Here is a 17,621-nt window from a genome sequence, read left to right on the forward strand (position 1 = left end):
TTATTTTCGATTTGTGTTTACAACTTCGTTTTCTTTCTTTGGGTATTTCCTTTTCTGTTTTAAAATAATCACCATTTTCCTGCTTCCCTTTTCGTCAAAAACATGATGCAGAACTAACCTGTTTTGAAATTTGTAGACTTTTTTTCATGGAACTATCAGTGTATTTTCACTGTAAGGTATAAAGTACTGGGCTATAAAAAACTTGGTGTCAGATTATTGGAAACATGAGTTATGTGGTATTTTTTAGTCACTGAAAGCTGTGGATTTTAGACTGGTCTTTGAAGAAGGACATGGAATGAACTATTCTTTTGTCTAGTCATCCTTTGTGAGAGGCATTCCTGATTCCAGTGCTATGGGAAGCAGCTTGTGAGCAGTTCCTGGTCCACTGTGGAGGCCTTGGTGGGCTGCTGGTAGGGGGTAGTATTTGGGCTCAGCTTTGAAGTATGGATAGAATTTCAGTGTGAGAATGGCATGGAGACAGGGAAACATGGAGCAGATTTGAAGTATGGCAGTTCGTCTGCCAGTTGCATCAAAATGTACGGAGAAGCCCTGACTGGTGTGGCTCAGTGGATTGAGTGCCGCCGGCCTGTGAACCAAAGGGTTGCTGGTTCAATTCCCAGGTAGGGCACATTCCTGGGTTTCGGGCCAGGTCCCTGGTTGGGGGCATACGAGAGGCAACCACACATTGATGTTTCTCTCCTTTTCTTACTCCCTCCCTTCCCCTCTCTCTCAAAATAAGTAATTTTTTTTTCTTTTTAAAAAGGTACAGAGAGAAAAGTATTGGACAAAAGTCTAGAAAGGTAGAATATTTTGAATTTTAAACTAGAAATTTGATTTTGTTTTCTAAGCAGTAGTAAGTCAGGTGGGGGAGAGAGTATGTTATAGAATCATAGTTTAAAGCTGGTATAGCACCAGAAGCAATTCAGATAGGCTTTTTCAGTTTTTTATTCTGAAGTCTGATCAACAAAGGATGCCCCCCCCCCCGAATTTTGCAAAGTAATTAGAACTTGGCTTTAGGAAGAATAATTTGAGAGTGATATGTAGGTTAGTTGTACGTAATCTTAAAGCATAGATACCAATTGTAAGAGGCCATTGTAATAGTTGAAAAAATGGGAACTAAAGTCCTAAATTAGCCCTGGCCAGTGTGGCGTAGCTGTTTGGAGAGTTGTCCCATAACTGGGTTTGGTTTCCAGCCAGGGTGCACACAGGTTTGATCCTTGGTTTAGGTGCATGCAATATCCAGTCCGGGCACACATGGGAGACAACAGATCAGTGCTTATCTCTTGCATCACGTTTCTTTCTCTCTCTCTTCCTTTTTCTCTAAAAGTAATGACAAAATGTCCTTGGGTGAGGATTTTTTAAAAAAGTTAAAAAACAGAAGTCCTAAATTAGAATGATGTTTGCCAAAATAAGAATGGGTTGTAGTGTGATTATATGGTTGTGGAATTTTTTCTTTGCTCCCCTAGTAGATTGAGATCCAGGATCATGCATTTCTTATTTATTCTTTATTCCTAGCACCTTGACAGAGTGCTTGGCACACAGAAGGTGCTCAGTAAATATTTGTCAAATGAAAGATTCTGTAAAGAAAACTACCTTAAAAGGTTCAGGTGTATGAATTGCTTTTGGATTTTTCTTGCTTTTTCTTTTCTGGAAGCCTGATTCTGTGTCATAAAGAAACAGATGTTTAGACCAGTTCATTAGTGTTGTGTGCTAGGCCGTGCACAGGACCCTGGGAGACAGGTGCTGTAGAAGGGCATGCTGTGCAGAGGGAGTGGGGTGAGCTTGTCTGTGCCTTTGTTGAGAAGGGCTTTCGGGCTCTTGCAGGGTGAGTAGGAATTGAGAGGGAGGGTTGTCTTTGGTGAAGGGATTAGCATGTATGGCAAGACTGTCTTAGTAATAGGTTTGCTCCAATTAACATAGGACTTCATGGGGTGGTGTGTAAGGAGCTGAAGTTGAGTGAGAAAATCGTTTGCTAAGTCCAGACTGTAAAGGACTTTAAGTTTAGACATTAGGTAGATAGATAGGAAGCGCACTGGAGGCTGTTAAGCAGTAAAGAACAGGAACTTCTGTCAGAAAGATGGATGTAGAGGAAGTTGTTTTATATTTGAAGCTGAGAAATGAGGGTCTAAATTAACTTAAGTAGCTTTGAAAGGGAGAAAATCGGTTAAAAATCCTGAAGATGTAAAAAGTTGGTTGGATTTAGTGAAAAATTGGGTTGGGAGAGGTAAACTGGTACCAAGGTTAATGTCACTACCTTTCCATATATTCTCTGATTTGTAGCTCTGAGAGTAGCCTGACCAAATAAACGGGTCTTTCTGCACATGACTTTTGCTTCCCTTTCTTTTCTCTGCCCATCTTCTTGTCTCCTTAATGTTTGGGAAAGAAGTACAGCACAGAGAATGGAGGAGAAAACATAGAAAGCATGTAAAGGAAAATAGATATTAAATTTAGCACTTTTTTTTGTTAGTTGAGATTAGCTGTAATTCAGCCTCATTTCCCTTGAAAAATATCTGCCAATATAATTTAAATAGATTATTTAACTTCAGAGTGCCTTTTAACAAATACATTTTTGTACAAGATCTAAATAACATGATTGCATAATCATTAATATTGTAAGTAGGAACGTTTCTCTGTCATGTCCTTCGTTGCTGATTGATAGGACCATTCATTACATCTGATGCTATCTCTTAATTTTTTTCAAATCTAGACTAGTAGAAGGCAGCAGACCAGTTTTCCTGCAGAAAGTCCCGCATTCTCATTTTGTCAGATCGCTCCTTTGGTGCTGTAAACATTGTTGATGTATACTTCATATTCCCTCACATCAAGAGAAAGCCTATCTGGACCTCCCCCCACTAGCAGTTACAAAGATTGTTGAAGAAGGTAACGATTTATTTCTCCCTTCAGCATTTTCTGCCTCATGATCGGAAAACAGTCTGGGTGGTAGTGTTACCTTGGCAGTACACCAGTGGTTCCTCTAATGGTTTTAACCCAGTTTATAATCATTGCTTTAGAAAGGGTCCTTAGGAATCACAAAATGATGTTGCTTAAAAAAAAATTTATTTCATTCTTCATTTATTAGCTGTCATTCTTTTGTAAAGTAGGACTTTTACTTCAACTGGGGCTATTTGATTGTTCTGACATGCAGCACCTGCTGAAAGGATAAACACATCACTCAAGTTAGCAATTGTCTTCATTTAATAGCTGGCACAATTTTGGTGACTGGTTTGTGCTTATGACACCCCCCCTCTCCTGCCCTCTGCCTTGCTTTCTTCTTGCCTTGATGACCGCACTTGTCTTCTGCTACTTGTTTTACATCACTGCCAGCTGTTTTCCGCAACATAGATACTGATTTAGTGTATTTCATTCCATTATAATTATGATTCTTTTTGCTCAAATTGTTACAACTGTGGCCAGGGAGGGGCCTGTATTATGTTGACATGACATGATGACCCCATTAGACTTAGCTTTTTGTTGCTAAAGGAAGTTCCAGGCTCATTTTATAAAATTCCTGCCTCAAGCTTGTAATTGGCCATTTTGCAAAGAACTTTGTTTTCTTAATATTAGAGATCAAAATCAAGGATTAGGAGTGCAATTGTTCCAGAGGTAACATTGCTTCTAGAACACTTTAGTGGCTACTTAAAAACAAAACATCATGAGTTTATGTTAATATTTTCAAGTCTGCTTTAGTATTGGTGTTTTCATTTAATTTATTTATAAATATTTCTTTACCTTGAAAATTGTGGTTCCTAACATCATTAACACATTGACTGCCACACTAGAAAAAAAATAGTTTTCCCTGGAGCCATGCTGTTTTATTACAAAAATAGAATAAAAACATTGAAAACAAAATATTTCTTTGTGATTTGATGAAAAAGTAATGGGAAAACTTGGAAACAGTTCATAAAGGAAGTGTTTTTGTTTGCATGTCAGATTTAGTGAAATTTAAAGGTTAAAATAAATAGAAAATAAATTAATTAACCTCTATTCATCTGATCAACATTTTTAAATTGCCACTATTATTTTAACAATAACACCATCAGTAAGATTTTCACAAACCATCTGCAGGGTTTTACCCATGAGGCCACTCTTCACGTAATATGTATGTTATAGCATGGTAGCGTGAGTTGCCTGTGCACCACGAGGCACCCAAGGTAAAGCGGTGTGTGAGTTGTGTACGGTTCACAAGGCTCCAGGCTTAAAACTAGGGTGAGTTAAATATAACTCACATGGCAGTTAATGTGTTAACATAAGTACTCACTTGCTTATTCCTACAATATGAAGTAATTCATTGCAAGACTTAATTGTTTACTTAACATCCTTCTTTCACAACTGCATGCTTTTCCATGGTATGACTGTACAGTAACTGATTGTGCTGTATATTCTCATTGATGGTGATTTAGGTTTTTCCATTTTTTGTCATAAACAATGCTTATTTACAGAAAGTGCATGGGTTGTTTGTTTTCTTAGCAGTTGCTTGTCTGAAAATACCCTTTTGTTTGTCTTTGCACTTGATCACATTTTTTAGTATAGAATTTTTTAAAAATTTATTTATTGTTTTTTTTCTATTACAGTTGTCCCACTTTCCCCCCATTGCCCCCCCCGCCCACCCCTTCTCCCACAGTCCATCCCCACCCTGTTACCCCGTTATCCGTGTCCATGGGTCAGTTATACTAGTTTCTTGACTAGACCCTTCCCCTTCTTTCCCTCCTTCTCCCTTCTTCCCTCCCCCTTCCCCCTTGGTCACTGTCAGTCTGCTCCTTGTTTACTTGCATTTGGTTCTATTTTGCTCATTTGTTCGTGTTGTTCATTAGTTTCCTGTATTAGGTGATACCATATGGTATTTGTCCTTTGTTGCCTGGCTTAGTTCGCTAAGCATAATTCTCTCTAGTTTCATTCATGCTATTGCAAATGGTAGGAGTTCCTTTTTTCTTTCTGCTACATAGTACTACTCCATTGTGTAAATGTACCACAGTTTTTTGATCCACTCATCTACAGATGGGCACTTAGGCTGTTTCCAGAGCTTGGCTATTGTAAACAGCACTGCTGTGAACATAGGGGTGCATAAGTTCTTTTGAATTGGGGTTTCAGGATTCTTCGGGTATAATCCTAGCAATGGAACTGCTGGTTCAAAAGGCATTTACATTTTTAGTTTTTTGAGAAAACTCCATACTGTTTTCCATAGTGGATGCACCAGTCTGCATTCCCACCAACAGTGCAGTAGGGTTCCCTTTTCTCCACATCTTCGCCAGCACTTCATGTTTATTGATTTGTTGATGATGGCCATTCTGAGTATAGAATTTTTTTAGTTGAGAAAAGTACAGTATACATGAAATGTAGAACCTAAAATGTACATTTTGGGTTTATTGGCTATATAGACCAAAATAAACCACACCTCAGTTAATATGCCAAGTATTTTCATCACTCCCCATAAGGGCAACCACTGTTATCACTACAAATTCATAGAAATGAAATATCTTTTGGTTCTTTTTCATTCAGTATAATATTTGAGATTCATATATGTGTGTGTTATATCAACAGTTCATTCTTATTGCTAGGCAGTATTTAATTACGTGGCTGTATCACAATTTGAGTATCCTTTCATTGTTGATAGATACTGAGTTGTTTGCAGTTTTTAGCAATATGAATAAAGGTGTTAGAGATGACATTTATATAAATGTGGACATACATTTTTATTTTTTATTGTTTTGGGGGTAAGTGCCGAAGGGTAGATTTGCTGAGTTACTGGGTAGGTAATTACTATCATAATGTTATGTTAATCATTTTTTTTGCTTTTCTTTTGCCATTTTTGTCTTTTATGTTAGTAGGAAATATGTTTATGTATTCTGTGACTTGCCCCTTTTTTTTGGTCTCAATCTTGCTTTAGAGCTTGTACTATTTAGATACTTCTGTTTGTCCCATTAGGTTTACACTCTACCTTTTCATCTCAGTTTGTCTGTCCCATACTACTTTACTTGTTGTTTATGAGTCTCATGTGCTTTAGTATGAGAAGCATTTCTTTTGTGAAATTATTTTCTATTTCTGTGGTATTTTGACTTTTTGTAGTGACTTTTTTATAATCATTGTGCTATGTTAACCTTGTGTGTGACATTGGCTGCTCTGTGTTGACTGGCTTTTTATTCAGTTATGGTCTGTGTGGGTTCCTAGGTGCCTCGTTTGGAAGGTTAAGTGTGGGTGGGTGGATGAGAGGCAAGCTGTGGCATGCCTGCTGGCTGAGGGCAATGATGATTGGTGATTTCAGCTCTGGTTTTCGTCATTACATATCCTCTTCCCATTGGGAACATTCAAATATTTGTCCCCAATTTTGATTGAATGTAAGTTTGATTCCTGACAAATACAGACCCAGGCTGTGATCTCATTTCTATATGCTCCTGTCTCCAGCAGCTATTTCTTTCTGCTTGCTCCTAACCAGGGGATGGTTAAAAGTAGATTTAATTTAAGGGCTGTATCTAGGGAACTATTCATCTGTTCAGGGCTGGGGAGGGGCGCAGTAACCTTTTACACTGGGCTTTTATGGAGGTCTTCATTCCAGTCTGTTTCCTTAGTTGTTCTTGTCTTACTTCTTTGCTCTTTACCTTAGAGTCTGATAAATTCCTTATAACCCCTCCCGTGACTGCTGCCCCAGCCCTTCACTGTTCCTGTGCGCGTGCGCGTACACACACACACACACACACACACACACACACACACACACACACACACACACACACACACTCTCTCTCTCTCTCTCTCTCTCTCTCTCTCTCTCTCTCTCTCTCTCTCTCTCTCTCTCACTCTCTCCCTCCCTCCCTTCCTCCCCCCCCCCCCTGAAACTGTGGGCAGAGACTGGGTTCCTGACATTCTCCCTTGGTGTAGGTGGGCAGTCAGGCCCCCTTAGTGTACATGCTTCAGGATAGTCCTTTATTTGTTGTGTTATATTTGTAAATCTTACTTGCAACACCAGTTTTCCCAGGATGGTCATAGTTCTGTATTTTTAGCCATTTCATAAAATGTTTAATTATGAAAAGCATATCTTTCTATGCTGGTAAGTAATGTCCTGTGTTTCTTTATGGTGAGTAATTATTCTAAGGTAATAACCTGTTTCTCTGAGATCTAGAGGGGACAGTTTGTGTCCTGCCATCATCAGTAGTAACATCTGGCACTGGATTAAGGAGTGGGAGACTGATAGTCAGGTGCTATATACCTGCTGGCTCTGGCCTAGCTCTTTTAAAAAGTCTTATAATTCTCCTTGACTGTTTTCAAGTCTGTTTTGGAAACCTCTTATTCTTTATTTTTAGATGATAATCTACAATGACATACTGTATTTTTTAGAGAGTAAGATCTGCTTTGTTGATTTCAAAGCTTTAGGGGAAAATTCTAAATAATGTGTATTCTTACATCCTTTTCTCTACCTAGTCAGACTCCCAGAAAAATGGAAGGGGTTGTGCTTCTTGTACTGCTCTCCGAAAGAGCCTGGCTGTGCAGTTACCATTTCTTTTATTATAACACATTCACCCCGACCCCTACCCCCTTCCTAGTCCTCACTGTTAGGATTTAGGAAATAGAGAAGATCTCACTGCTTTGGAGTTTGGAATAACGGCCTGTTTCTTAAATTTTAAAACAATTCATCTTCACATTATGACAAACAAAGAAAGGGAGTGGTGGCTGCTGAGGCAGAAATCATGTCTCTGTGACCCCAGGTCCTGGGCCTGGTTGGTTCAGATTTCTTAGCTCAGTAATAACGCCTGTCGATTTTCAGAGGTGTGATCAAACTCTGGATATTGATCCACACTAACTCACATGATATTGGTAAATCAGACTTCTGAACTTTCACTAACAAGTCAAATTAATAATAGGACTGAAATACCTCAGCTGGACAGAGCAATTTTTTCGTTATTAAATTCTATTAGGAAAAACCAATAAGGAGCAAATGGTTGTTTTGTAAGTAAAAGCCAATCAGAATAATGGCATTTGGGTGATCATAGGGCTGTTATCAAATTCTGGTATCCTTACACAGCATTTTATATTTTCTAGGTTATTGGCATATTCATATCATTCAGAAAGGGCACTTGCTTAGACAGGTTGTCCTCTAGGCTGAATGAGAACATTTCTTGACTGTGTAGTTCTCCATGTAAGGTATTTTGTATCAGTCTGTAAAGTCAGTTGTATTTATATTCTGAAGAAATTAACATATAAAAGGAAAGTTTTAAAATCAGTATTTAACAAAACAAAAAAACAGTGTGCAGACTATTCTTCTCACCATTTGTATTCTTTCTGCAAGCAGCTTTTTAGGATGACTTTCCTCCTGTGTTTTGACTACACAGTCAAAGCCCATTTCTGTGTTTGAAAAATAGCACTGCGTCCCATCAGTAGGGAGTAGGATAAAGAAAAGAACTTTAACTTCATTTTTTTTTTATTGTAGGAAAATACATACGACATAAAATTTACTATCTTAGCAACATTTTTAAGTGTGATGTTCAGTGTTATTGCATTCATAATGTTGTGCAACCATTACCATCTTCATAACTATTCTTGTAAAACTGAACCTCTATACCTAGTCAACAGTAACTTCCCATCCCCCTCTCCCATCCCCTGGCAACCTCCATTCTGTCTTCATGATTTTGACTGTGCTGAGTACCTCATGTAAGTGAAGTCATATAGTATTTGTCTTTTTGTGATTGGCTTATTTCACTTCGAAAGTAGCTTTAACTTTTAATCAGATACATTCAAAGCCTGATTCTGCTACTTTCCAGTCTTTTAACACTGGTAAAATTGCTTAAAATTTTTTTGGGCTTCAGGTTTCTCTTGGTAAAATGGAATTAATTCCAATTCTGCAGGGAGAAGTAGCAAAAGACTGAATCTAAAGAGAGTAGGAAGAAAACCAAGAGAAAAGATATCCTGGAAGCCAAGTAAACTAAATGTTTCTAGGACAGAATGATCATTTACATCAATCATTGATCATAGGATAAGTAAAAGGAAGTCTGAGAAATGACCTTTGGATGTAATAGCAATTTTCAACCCGTGTGCCACAGAATTTTTAAAACATGCAATACCTGACTTTTTGGTCAAGGGCACTGACCTCTTTTTCCTTAGATTGTCAAACCAAAAAATGACAACAGCCATCAAAAAACTAGCCATCAGGTGTGACTAAATAAAAATTATACCTAATTTTTTTGTCAGATTGGCCAAAAATATAACATTTTTTGGTGTGATGCAGAATTTAATAATTAATGTGTTCCATAAGATGAAAAAGGTTGAAAATCACAAGGATAGCCCTGGCCAGGTAGTTCAGTTGGTTGGTGTGTTGTCCTGACATGCCAAGATTGCAGGTTCAATCCCTGGTCAGGACACATACAAGAGTCAACCGATGAACGTATAAATAAGTGGAACAACAAATCGATGTCTGTCTGTGTCTCCCCTCCCTTCTCTCCCTCTTTCTCTAAACTTTTTTTTTTTTCTTTAATCTCTGGGATATAACAGCATGAGGGCACACTGGTTTTCTTCTTGACAGTTTTTGGTGGGATGTTAAAAGCATGAACTGATGTGAATGGGTTTAACTGGGAGAAGAGGACTAGGAGACAGGGAGCATGCACAGCTCTTGAGGATTGTTTGCTTATAAAGAGAATAAGAGAAAAGTGGTAATTGGAGGGAGAAATGGGGTTAAGACTTTTTTTTTAAATAGAGTAAATAATACCTTGTATATGTATAGAAGGTAAAGATCCAGTACAGAGGGAAAATTTGACACTGGAGAAAATTACCAAGAATGTCCTTGAATAGGCAAGGTGATGGGGTGGAATTAAGTGCCATGAGGGCAGGCACTTTGTCCCGAGTAAAAATGTATAGCTGGACGTAGGTCGGAGTTCATACAAAGGCCTCTTCTGGTTTTCTGTTTTAACGAGAAAAGAGAACAGCAGGAAGCTGGAGGAATGGGTGCTGGAGTTTTGGAGAAGTCATGTAGGACAAGGGGCTGGGAGAATTTACAGTATAATTTCTGGCCAGTATAAAGACTCCATATGAGGGAAATGATTGCTGAGTAGCTCTCTAAATTCACATGGTGGAGAGTTGGTTAAAGTGGGTTATGGTTCATTCACATGAAGTTTGGGGGAATATGCAAGACGTGAAATTTCATTTCACCTAAATATTTCAGAATGTGTCTATAACAGATACAGATTTTTTAAAAAGCCAGCAAGTGAAATGAACAATAGTTCTTTAATATCAATTTAATTTTTCAAATTTATCTGATTCTCAGAAATGTATTTTTATGGACAATTTGTTTAGTCCTTCATTTCTCCAAGGAGCTCCTAATGGGAAGTGGTATTTAGAGATCATAATACAGGTGTCTACTTTTTAAAAAGATCTTGTTATTTTCAGTTATTTTATTCTTCATAATACTCATTGGTTTCTTTTTTTCATTTAACAGGCATGCCCAAAGAAAAATACGAGCCCCCTGACCCTCGGAGGATGTACACAATCATGTCCTCTGAGGAAGCAGCAAATGGAAAGAAATCACATTGGGCAGAGCTTGAAATAAGTGGTAAGACGTGCAAACATAAATTTATGGCATGGAAATTGAGACATGGTAGAAAATTAAGTTTTTAATGTCAGTACATGAAAGAAGCAATGTTGCGTTTTACCAGTGCTGATTTATTTTAGAAGTAGGAAGGTCCAGTGGGAAGAAGATAGCTTGAATCAAATTTCTAAATTCATTTACTGCTTATTCTCTCCATATCAGTGTCCTTTTATAAACAGGATAATAATATCAAGGATGAAATGAAAATGACACATGTGAAATGCCTCGTGTGCAAAAGTTTGTTCTGGTAATTAATTCTTTGATAGAGTAGGATTGAGCTTTGGCATTTTCAAATTATAGATTTCCAGTGTGGTGGGAACTGCTTGTTCCAGGGTAAGTTCTGGGATAGATTGGTTTCTCCTCACTTTCTTCATTTGCTTCTTTCAATATGAGTCTTTGAGGACAGCCCTATTCAGAAAACAAAATCTCAAAGCAGGTCTCAAAGTTCTCTTCTACCTTTAGTGCTTCGCAGTCATTTTCCAAGAAATATATGAGCCCACAGATCCACAGAGGATATCCTGAGCATCCCTGCCAGGGGGAATGCAGCCATTTTTAATACCTCATAGGTGGTTAAGAGACATTACGTCTGAAGCAACCAGTGCTAGTAAGTTTTGTGTTAATGTTGGCTTTATATGCCTCCCTGTGCTTCCCTGGAACAATACAGAGCAAGTTTTCTCTTTCTGTCCTTGATTTTTGTTTTTTAATGAAGTGCAGCAAATGTACTATATTTAAAACATTTGCCAGGTCTTATACTAGGCATATGGAAGATACATAAATGAAAAAACACAGCCCCTGTCATTCTGGAGCTCTTGGCATACTAGAGTGAGAAGAAGGGAGTGTACCAGTATAAATAACTATAGACGAAGTAAAACTGCCAAGTTAAGGTAGAGAAGTGCTACACAGGAGACACAAAGGAAGTAATAATAATATTCTTTCCTTGCCAGCTCAAAACTTTTGGTTAACTTAATGAGTGAGTAAACTCAAACTCCCTCTTCTGCAGCCGTAAAGGTTGGTACCCTCATGGTCTCTCCTGGTTTCTCCCTCCTGATTTTGAGAGTTCTGGCCTTAATTAAGCTGAGCTCATTTTCCTGAAGTAGGTGTGGTGGAGTGACATTTCTCTTCCTTTCCCTTCTTCTGTCCTATTTGACTTACTGGGTTTGGGGAACCCAAAGAAAAATATGCTCTCTCATTTACCAGTTACCTTCCAATCACAGGAAGACACCACACCCATTTTGCCCTCTTTTTTTTTTTTTTTTTTTTTTTGAATTTCTTTTATTTTTATTATTCTTTTTTTTTTAATGTGTTTTATTGATTACAGTGTTACATTTGTTCCAATTTCCCTTCCCTCTGCTCCCCTCCACCCGGTGGCCCCCCTCCCTCCCCATGTCCCCCCCTTTTTAGTCCATGTCCATTGGTTGTACATATAGTTCTTCTCAACCTCTCTCTGTCTATTCCTTTCCCTCCTACGATGTTTCTTAATTTCTATACCATCTCCCTCCCTCTCCCCCTTCCCCTTCCCTGCTGACCTCCCCCTAATATGCTCCCCATACCTATAGTTCTTTTTCCATTCTCATTGCCTATTTAGTTTGCCTTTGTTTCAATTCCCTAGCTTCTGTTGTTGTTCCTTGTGATGCAGTTTTCATTTTAGTGTTCATAGCTTTGATCCTCCTTTTTCTAAACAAGTCCCTTTAACATCTCATATAACAGTGGTTTGGATCTAATGAACTCTTTCAGTTTTATTTTGTCCTAGAAACACTTTCTCTGCCCTTCTATTCTGAATGACAGCTTCGCTGGATAAAGTATTCGTGGTTGTAGGTTTTTGATTTTCATTACTTTGAATATTTCTTGCCAGTCCCTTCTTGCCTGCAGGGTCTCCCTTGAGAAGTCAGCTGATAGTCTAATTGGGTCCCCTTTGTACATGATTCTTTTCTTCTCTCTTGCTGCTTTTAAGATTCTTTATCTTTAACTTTTGACATTTTGATTATAATGTGTCTTGGAGTGGTTCTCCCTGGGTCCAGTTGTTTTGGAACTCTCTGTGCTTCCTGGACCTATAAGTCTATTTCCTTCCCCAAGTTTGGGAAGTTCTGCTTTATTATATTTTCACTTAATTTTTCAATTTCTAGTTCTTCTTCGCCCTCTGGCAATCCGATCATCCGTATGTTGGATCTCTTATAGCTGTCCCAGAGGTTTCTGATCCTCTCATCATTTTCCTTGCTTCCCATTTCCTCTCTCTGCACTGGTTGACTGTTCGTTCCTTCTCTATGTTCTGGTTTGTTGATTTGAACTCTGGATTTTGTTTCCTCACCATCTGTCTCATATGAGGTTTTGTTCCTTTCAGTATGAGTGTTTTTCAATTCTTTCTCATCTTTTTCCAGATCTTTTGTTACTGTAAGCCACCTTATAACAATGGCCCTGAACTGAGCCTCTGACATGTTTCTTATTTGTTCATCTGTTAGGTTCTTCATCTGTTGCCTGGTGAGCTGTGCCACCAGGATTTCTATAGTTGTCTTCCTCATTTTGACAGATGCGTTTTGTTTTCTTGGGCCGGCTGTAGGGGGCAGTGCCTGTGTACTCGTCACAACCCAGCGACCCGCAGCGATCCGCAACCTTTTTCGTCGTGCTGTGGCCCTTTGTCGTCACAACCCAGCGACCGGCGGTGGTCCAGCAACCTTTCTCGCCGCGCTGTGGCCCTTTGTCGTCACTGCCCGGCGACCAGTGGCGATCCGCAACCTATTTCGCAGCGCTGTGGCGCTTTGTGTGGGGGCGGGGGTCCAAGATGGATTCCTGCAGTTATTCCGCTAGGAGACTGGGATCCGTCCTCCCGCCCTCTGGGCCTCACCGTTTGAGGTGATGTGGTGGCTGCTTTTCCCAGCGTTGGGGTCGCAAGCTGCTGGGGTTAGACTGCAGCTGAGATTGCTCTCCCTGCCACTGGGATTGTTCTCCCTGCCGCTGTCCCTGGTGCTACCGCAAACAGCTCCGCCCCCTTTCGCTCTTCTTACCTGGCCAAAGGGTGCCACTGGTTTATAACTTTGTACGTTGGGCTTCCGTGTAGCTTTATTTTCTGAAATTTCTAGTTATCTTTTGTTTTGAAGTAGTTGTATTCCTCTCTAGTTGTAGAGGGAGTCCGAGCGTGTCTGTCTAAGCCTCCATCTTGGCCGGAGGTCCCCACTTTGCCCTCTTAATTTCAGCAGGACCAGTATTTAACTGTATTTCTCTCTCTTTTTTTTTTTTTTTCCCAGCCTCCACTAGCAGTTTTTGAATTGCAAGTTCTTTGTATGTAGGGAAGTTTCCCCTTTCTTAAAACATCAGGATAAGCTAGAAAATAGATTTTGGGTCACCGTTCTCTGTTTCCTCTGAATTTTGGAAAGTTGTCTTTATATAGGATGGGAAGGATGAGGAGAGCTTCCTCTAAAGCAGTTGTTCTCAACCTTCCTAATGCCACGACCCTTTAATATAGTTCCTCATGTTGTGGTGACCCCCACCATAAAATTATTTTCATTGCTACTTCATAACTAATTTTGCTACTGTTATGAATCGTAATGTAAATATCTGATATGCAGGATGTATTTTCATTGTTAAAAATTGAGCAGAATTAAAGCATAGTGATTGATCACAAAAACAATATGTAATTATATATGTGGTTTCCAATGTTCTTAGGCAACCCCTGTGAAAGGGTCGTTCGACCCCCCAGAGGGGTCACAACCCACAGGTTGAGAACTGCTGCTCTAAAGTAACCTTAACAAATAGTCTTATCGTTTTTATTTTTTTAATTTAATTTTTATTTTTTTTCTGTTACAATTGTCCCACTTTTTCCCTCATTGCTACCCGCCACCCAGCCCACCCCTTCTCCCATGGTCCGTCCCAACCCCGTTGTCCATGTTCATGGCTTATTTATATTAGTTCCTTTGCTAAACCTTTCCCCTACTTACCCCTTCTCTCCTGCCCCCCTCCCCCTGCCCCCTGCTAACTGCTACTCTGTTTCTTGTTCAATTTTGTTCATTTATTTGTGTTGTTCATTAGTCTCCTTTATTGGGTGATAGCATATGATACTTTAACAAATAGTCTTATATTTACCAAGTGTAATAGAGGATATACTATTGGTTGACTAAATCTTTGGAACAAAGCCTTGTAGTTCACAAAGACACTATCATGAAGGTCACATTATAGTCTTTAAAAAAAAATTTTATTGAATTTATTGGGGTGGCATTGGTTAATAAAATTATATAGGTTTCAGGTGTACAATTCTCTAAGCCATCATCTGTAAATTGCATTGTGTGTTCGCCACCCCAAGTCAGGTCTGCTTCTGTCACCATCTACACCCCTTTTACCCTCTTCTGCCTCTCCCCCCCCCCACCTTCCTTTCCCTCTGGTCATCATCACACTGTTTGTGTCTGTGAGGGTTTGTTTTGTTTTTCCTTAATCCCTTCACCTTTTTCACCCAGCCCTCCACCCCTCTCCCATCTGTTAGCTGTCAGTCTGCTCTCTGTATCTATGTGTCTATTTCTATTTTGTTTGTTTGTTTTGTTCATTACATTTCACATATGATGGAAATCTTCCTTTCTTCCTTCCTCCCCCCCACCCCTTCCTTCCTTCCTTCCTTGGCCAGGTAGTATTCCATTGTGTAAATGTGCCACAGCTTTTTTAATCCACTCATCTACCCATGGACACTTAGATTGGTTCCAAATCTTAGCTATTATAAATAGCACTGCATTGAACATAGGGGTGCATACCTCTTGTATATTCTTTCGAATTAGTGTTTCGAGTTTCTTCGGATATATTCCCAGAAGTGGAAACACTGGGTCAAAAGGCAGATCCATTTTAAATTTTTTGAGGTATCTCCATACTGCTTTCCACAGTGGCTGCACCAGTCTGCATTCCCACCAACAGTGCGCGAGGGTTCTCTTATAGTCTTAGTCCTGAATACATAAGCTCCTGTGTGTAGCAGTTGTCAAGGCCGAATTTATTTCACGCTGAAACAGTTATTTCATGTATATGCTGTAGTATCGGTTCCTTAAGATCCTATAATACAAAGTTCCAGGGGTCTGCAGCCATTGCTCCTAGACCCAAAGTTATCTCATGGGCTCCTTTGGTTCCAGGGGAATGATGGTTAGTTCCTTGTGCCATTTGGAGGTAACCAGATAAGCCAAGTGACTGTCAATCATTTACTTTTAAGAAAGCATTTTTTATTGTAAAGAAAACCACACAGACAAAATATATTCATGAGTTATAAGGCCAGAAGCCTTGTAACTTACTACCCAGGCCAAGAATTAGAAGTTTTCCTCTCACCTCAGAATCCCCTTCATATGCCACAGCCCCTCCCTGCTCCCACAAGTAACTTTTATAGTAAATTTTATAGTAATTACTTCCTTTGTTTTAACAGCACATTATGTATAACTAGGCACTAAAGTTTAGTACCCATCCCCTCTTTTATTTGGTATGTCTTAATTTGTAGGTTCCCCCTCCATTCTTTTCCTTACAAAATACCTGTGAGCCTGGGAGGTTTGCCTTGTTGGGTTCTGCAGTTGGTCTTTTGCTCACTGATGAAGTTGGTGCTGTTCGGCCTGTTTCTCATCTTCAGCATTTCCTGCAAATGAGTAGCTGGATGCAGAAGCTTGATCAGACTCAGATTTAAGCCCTTTGGCAGATTGAAGGGGGTGCTGTGTAAGAGTGAAGAGGTACCGTGCCTTTCTATTTTTCTTTTTTAGGAGGCATGTAAAGTTTGCGAATGCCTCCTTTTCACTGATAATTCACTGCTTAGAGCCGTTAGTTCTTTGACGGTTGCGAAATAATGATATTCTAATTCTGTAATTTCCTTTTCATTAGGAAGGCTGCAACTGTAAAGAGAAGCTTTCCCCATTAACAAGTATTTTTAAACATTTGGGTTTCAAACATATGTCGTGATTTGTAATTACTCTTATTTTAATGCTTAAATTGTCCTGTTGTTGACTAACAGGAGAGCTGCTAAAAACGATTTCTGAATTCTTTTACACACTCTAGCTGTCTTTAGTAGTTTTCTTGCTGTTTGGTGTAGCAATATTTTCTTGGTTCATCTTGTATAGTTATTGCTTCAAAACTGGAATATTGTTTTTCTTTCCAAGAAATCTGTTTTTTTAAGTTGGAAATGTTATTTCAAGATGATAATATCTGTTGCTTGGGACACTCACTGCTACTGGTGTGAGAAACGCTCACAATAAAAACTGGGACACAGGACTTGAGCAGTAAAACGAGGCCTTTATTCACGAGTCTGCAGAGCCGGGCACACCCTCACAGCCAGGAGAATGTGTGCACCAAGTAGACAAAGATGGCTGGTTTTATAGTCTTGGCTTCCCCACCCTGAAATTGCCACGGCAAAGCGAAATTGACCAGCCTCCTCGCCCTAAAGTGAGAGCGCTCCCCCTCCCCTCTCCTCATTCCCCGTTTCTCTATTACTGGTTACTCCGGAGTTACAATCTAACACAGTTATCTAAATGCCCCTTCTGTGGTTTGTAGATATGCCAGTGCTGTCAGCTCCCTTCTCAGAGATCCTCTAATTACATTTGCCCTTTGTTACTGATGACTTTTTACTGGTTTGGGAGTCACTATGTCCTTGTTTCTATCACTGGGTTGGTCATTTTTTTCTAGGTCTTTTTACTGGACAGAGCTAGGAAATAGGATATGTTATTTTTGTACGTGGATGTCCTATTCTGAAACCAGTTGTTGAAAAGACTGTTTTCTCCATTGTGTTGCCTTTGCTCCTTTGTCAAAGATCAGGTGACTACCCCTGACCAGTGTGGCTCAGTTGGTTGGCATCCTACCATAAAGTAAGGGGTCGATGGTTCAATCCCCAGTCAGGGCACATGCCTGGGATGCATGATCTGTCCCCAGTCAGAGCACATATGAAAGGTAACCAATCAGTGTTTCTCTCTCGCCTTGATGTTTCTCTCCCTCTCTTTCTCCCTCTCTTCTCTTCTCTAAAATTAAATAAATAAAATCTCTCTCTTTTTTTTTTTAAAGATAAGGTGACTGCATATATTTGTGTGGGTTTATTTCAGGGCTTTCTATTCTGTTTCAGTGA

The 17,621-nt window shown here is 39.4% G+C and overlaps 1 protein-coding gene across 4 annotated transcripts in view; it reads left to right on the forward strand.

The window, feature by feature from the left end:
* The window catches only part of CNOT6 (CCR4-NOT transcription complex subunit 6), a 76,063-nt gene that overhangs the window by 13,030 nt on the left and 45,412 nt on the right, over positions 1-17,621 (forward strand). For 3 of the 4 annotated variants that reach the window (XM_090290457.1, XM_090290455.1, XM_090290456.1), the window contains exon 2: positions 10,418-10,531. In XM_090290457.1, the coding sequence (XP_090146583.1) occupies positions 10,420-10,531 (112 nt within the window). In that variant the 5' untranslated portion in view covers positions 10,418-10,419. Of the gene's footprint in view, positions 1-2,712; positions 2,881-10,417; positions 10,532-17,621 lie in introns of those variants that run through there. The other variant, XM_090290458.1, reaches the window with a different exon arrangement.

The sequence above is a fragment of the Furipterus horrens genome, unplaced genomic scaffold (assembly GCF_987537825.1).
Source record: "Furipterus horrens unplaced genomic scaffold, mFurHor1.1.pri manual_scaffold_10, whole genome shotgun sequence".
NCBI classification, from domain to species: domain Eukaryota; kingdom Metazoa; phylum Chordata; class Mammalia; order Chiroptera; family Furipteridae; genus Furipterus; species Furipterus horrens.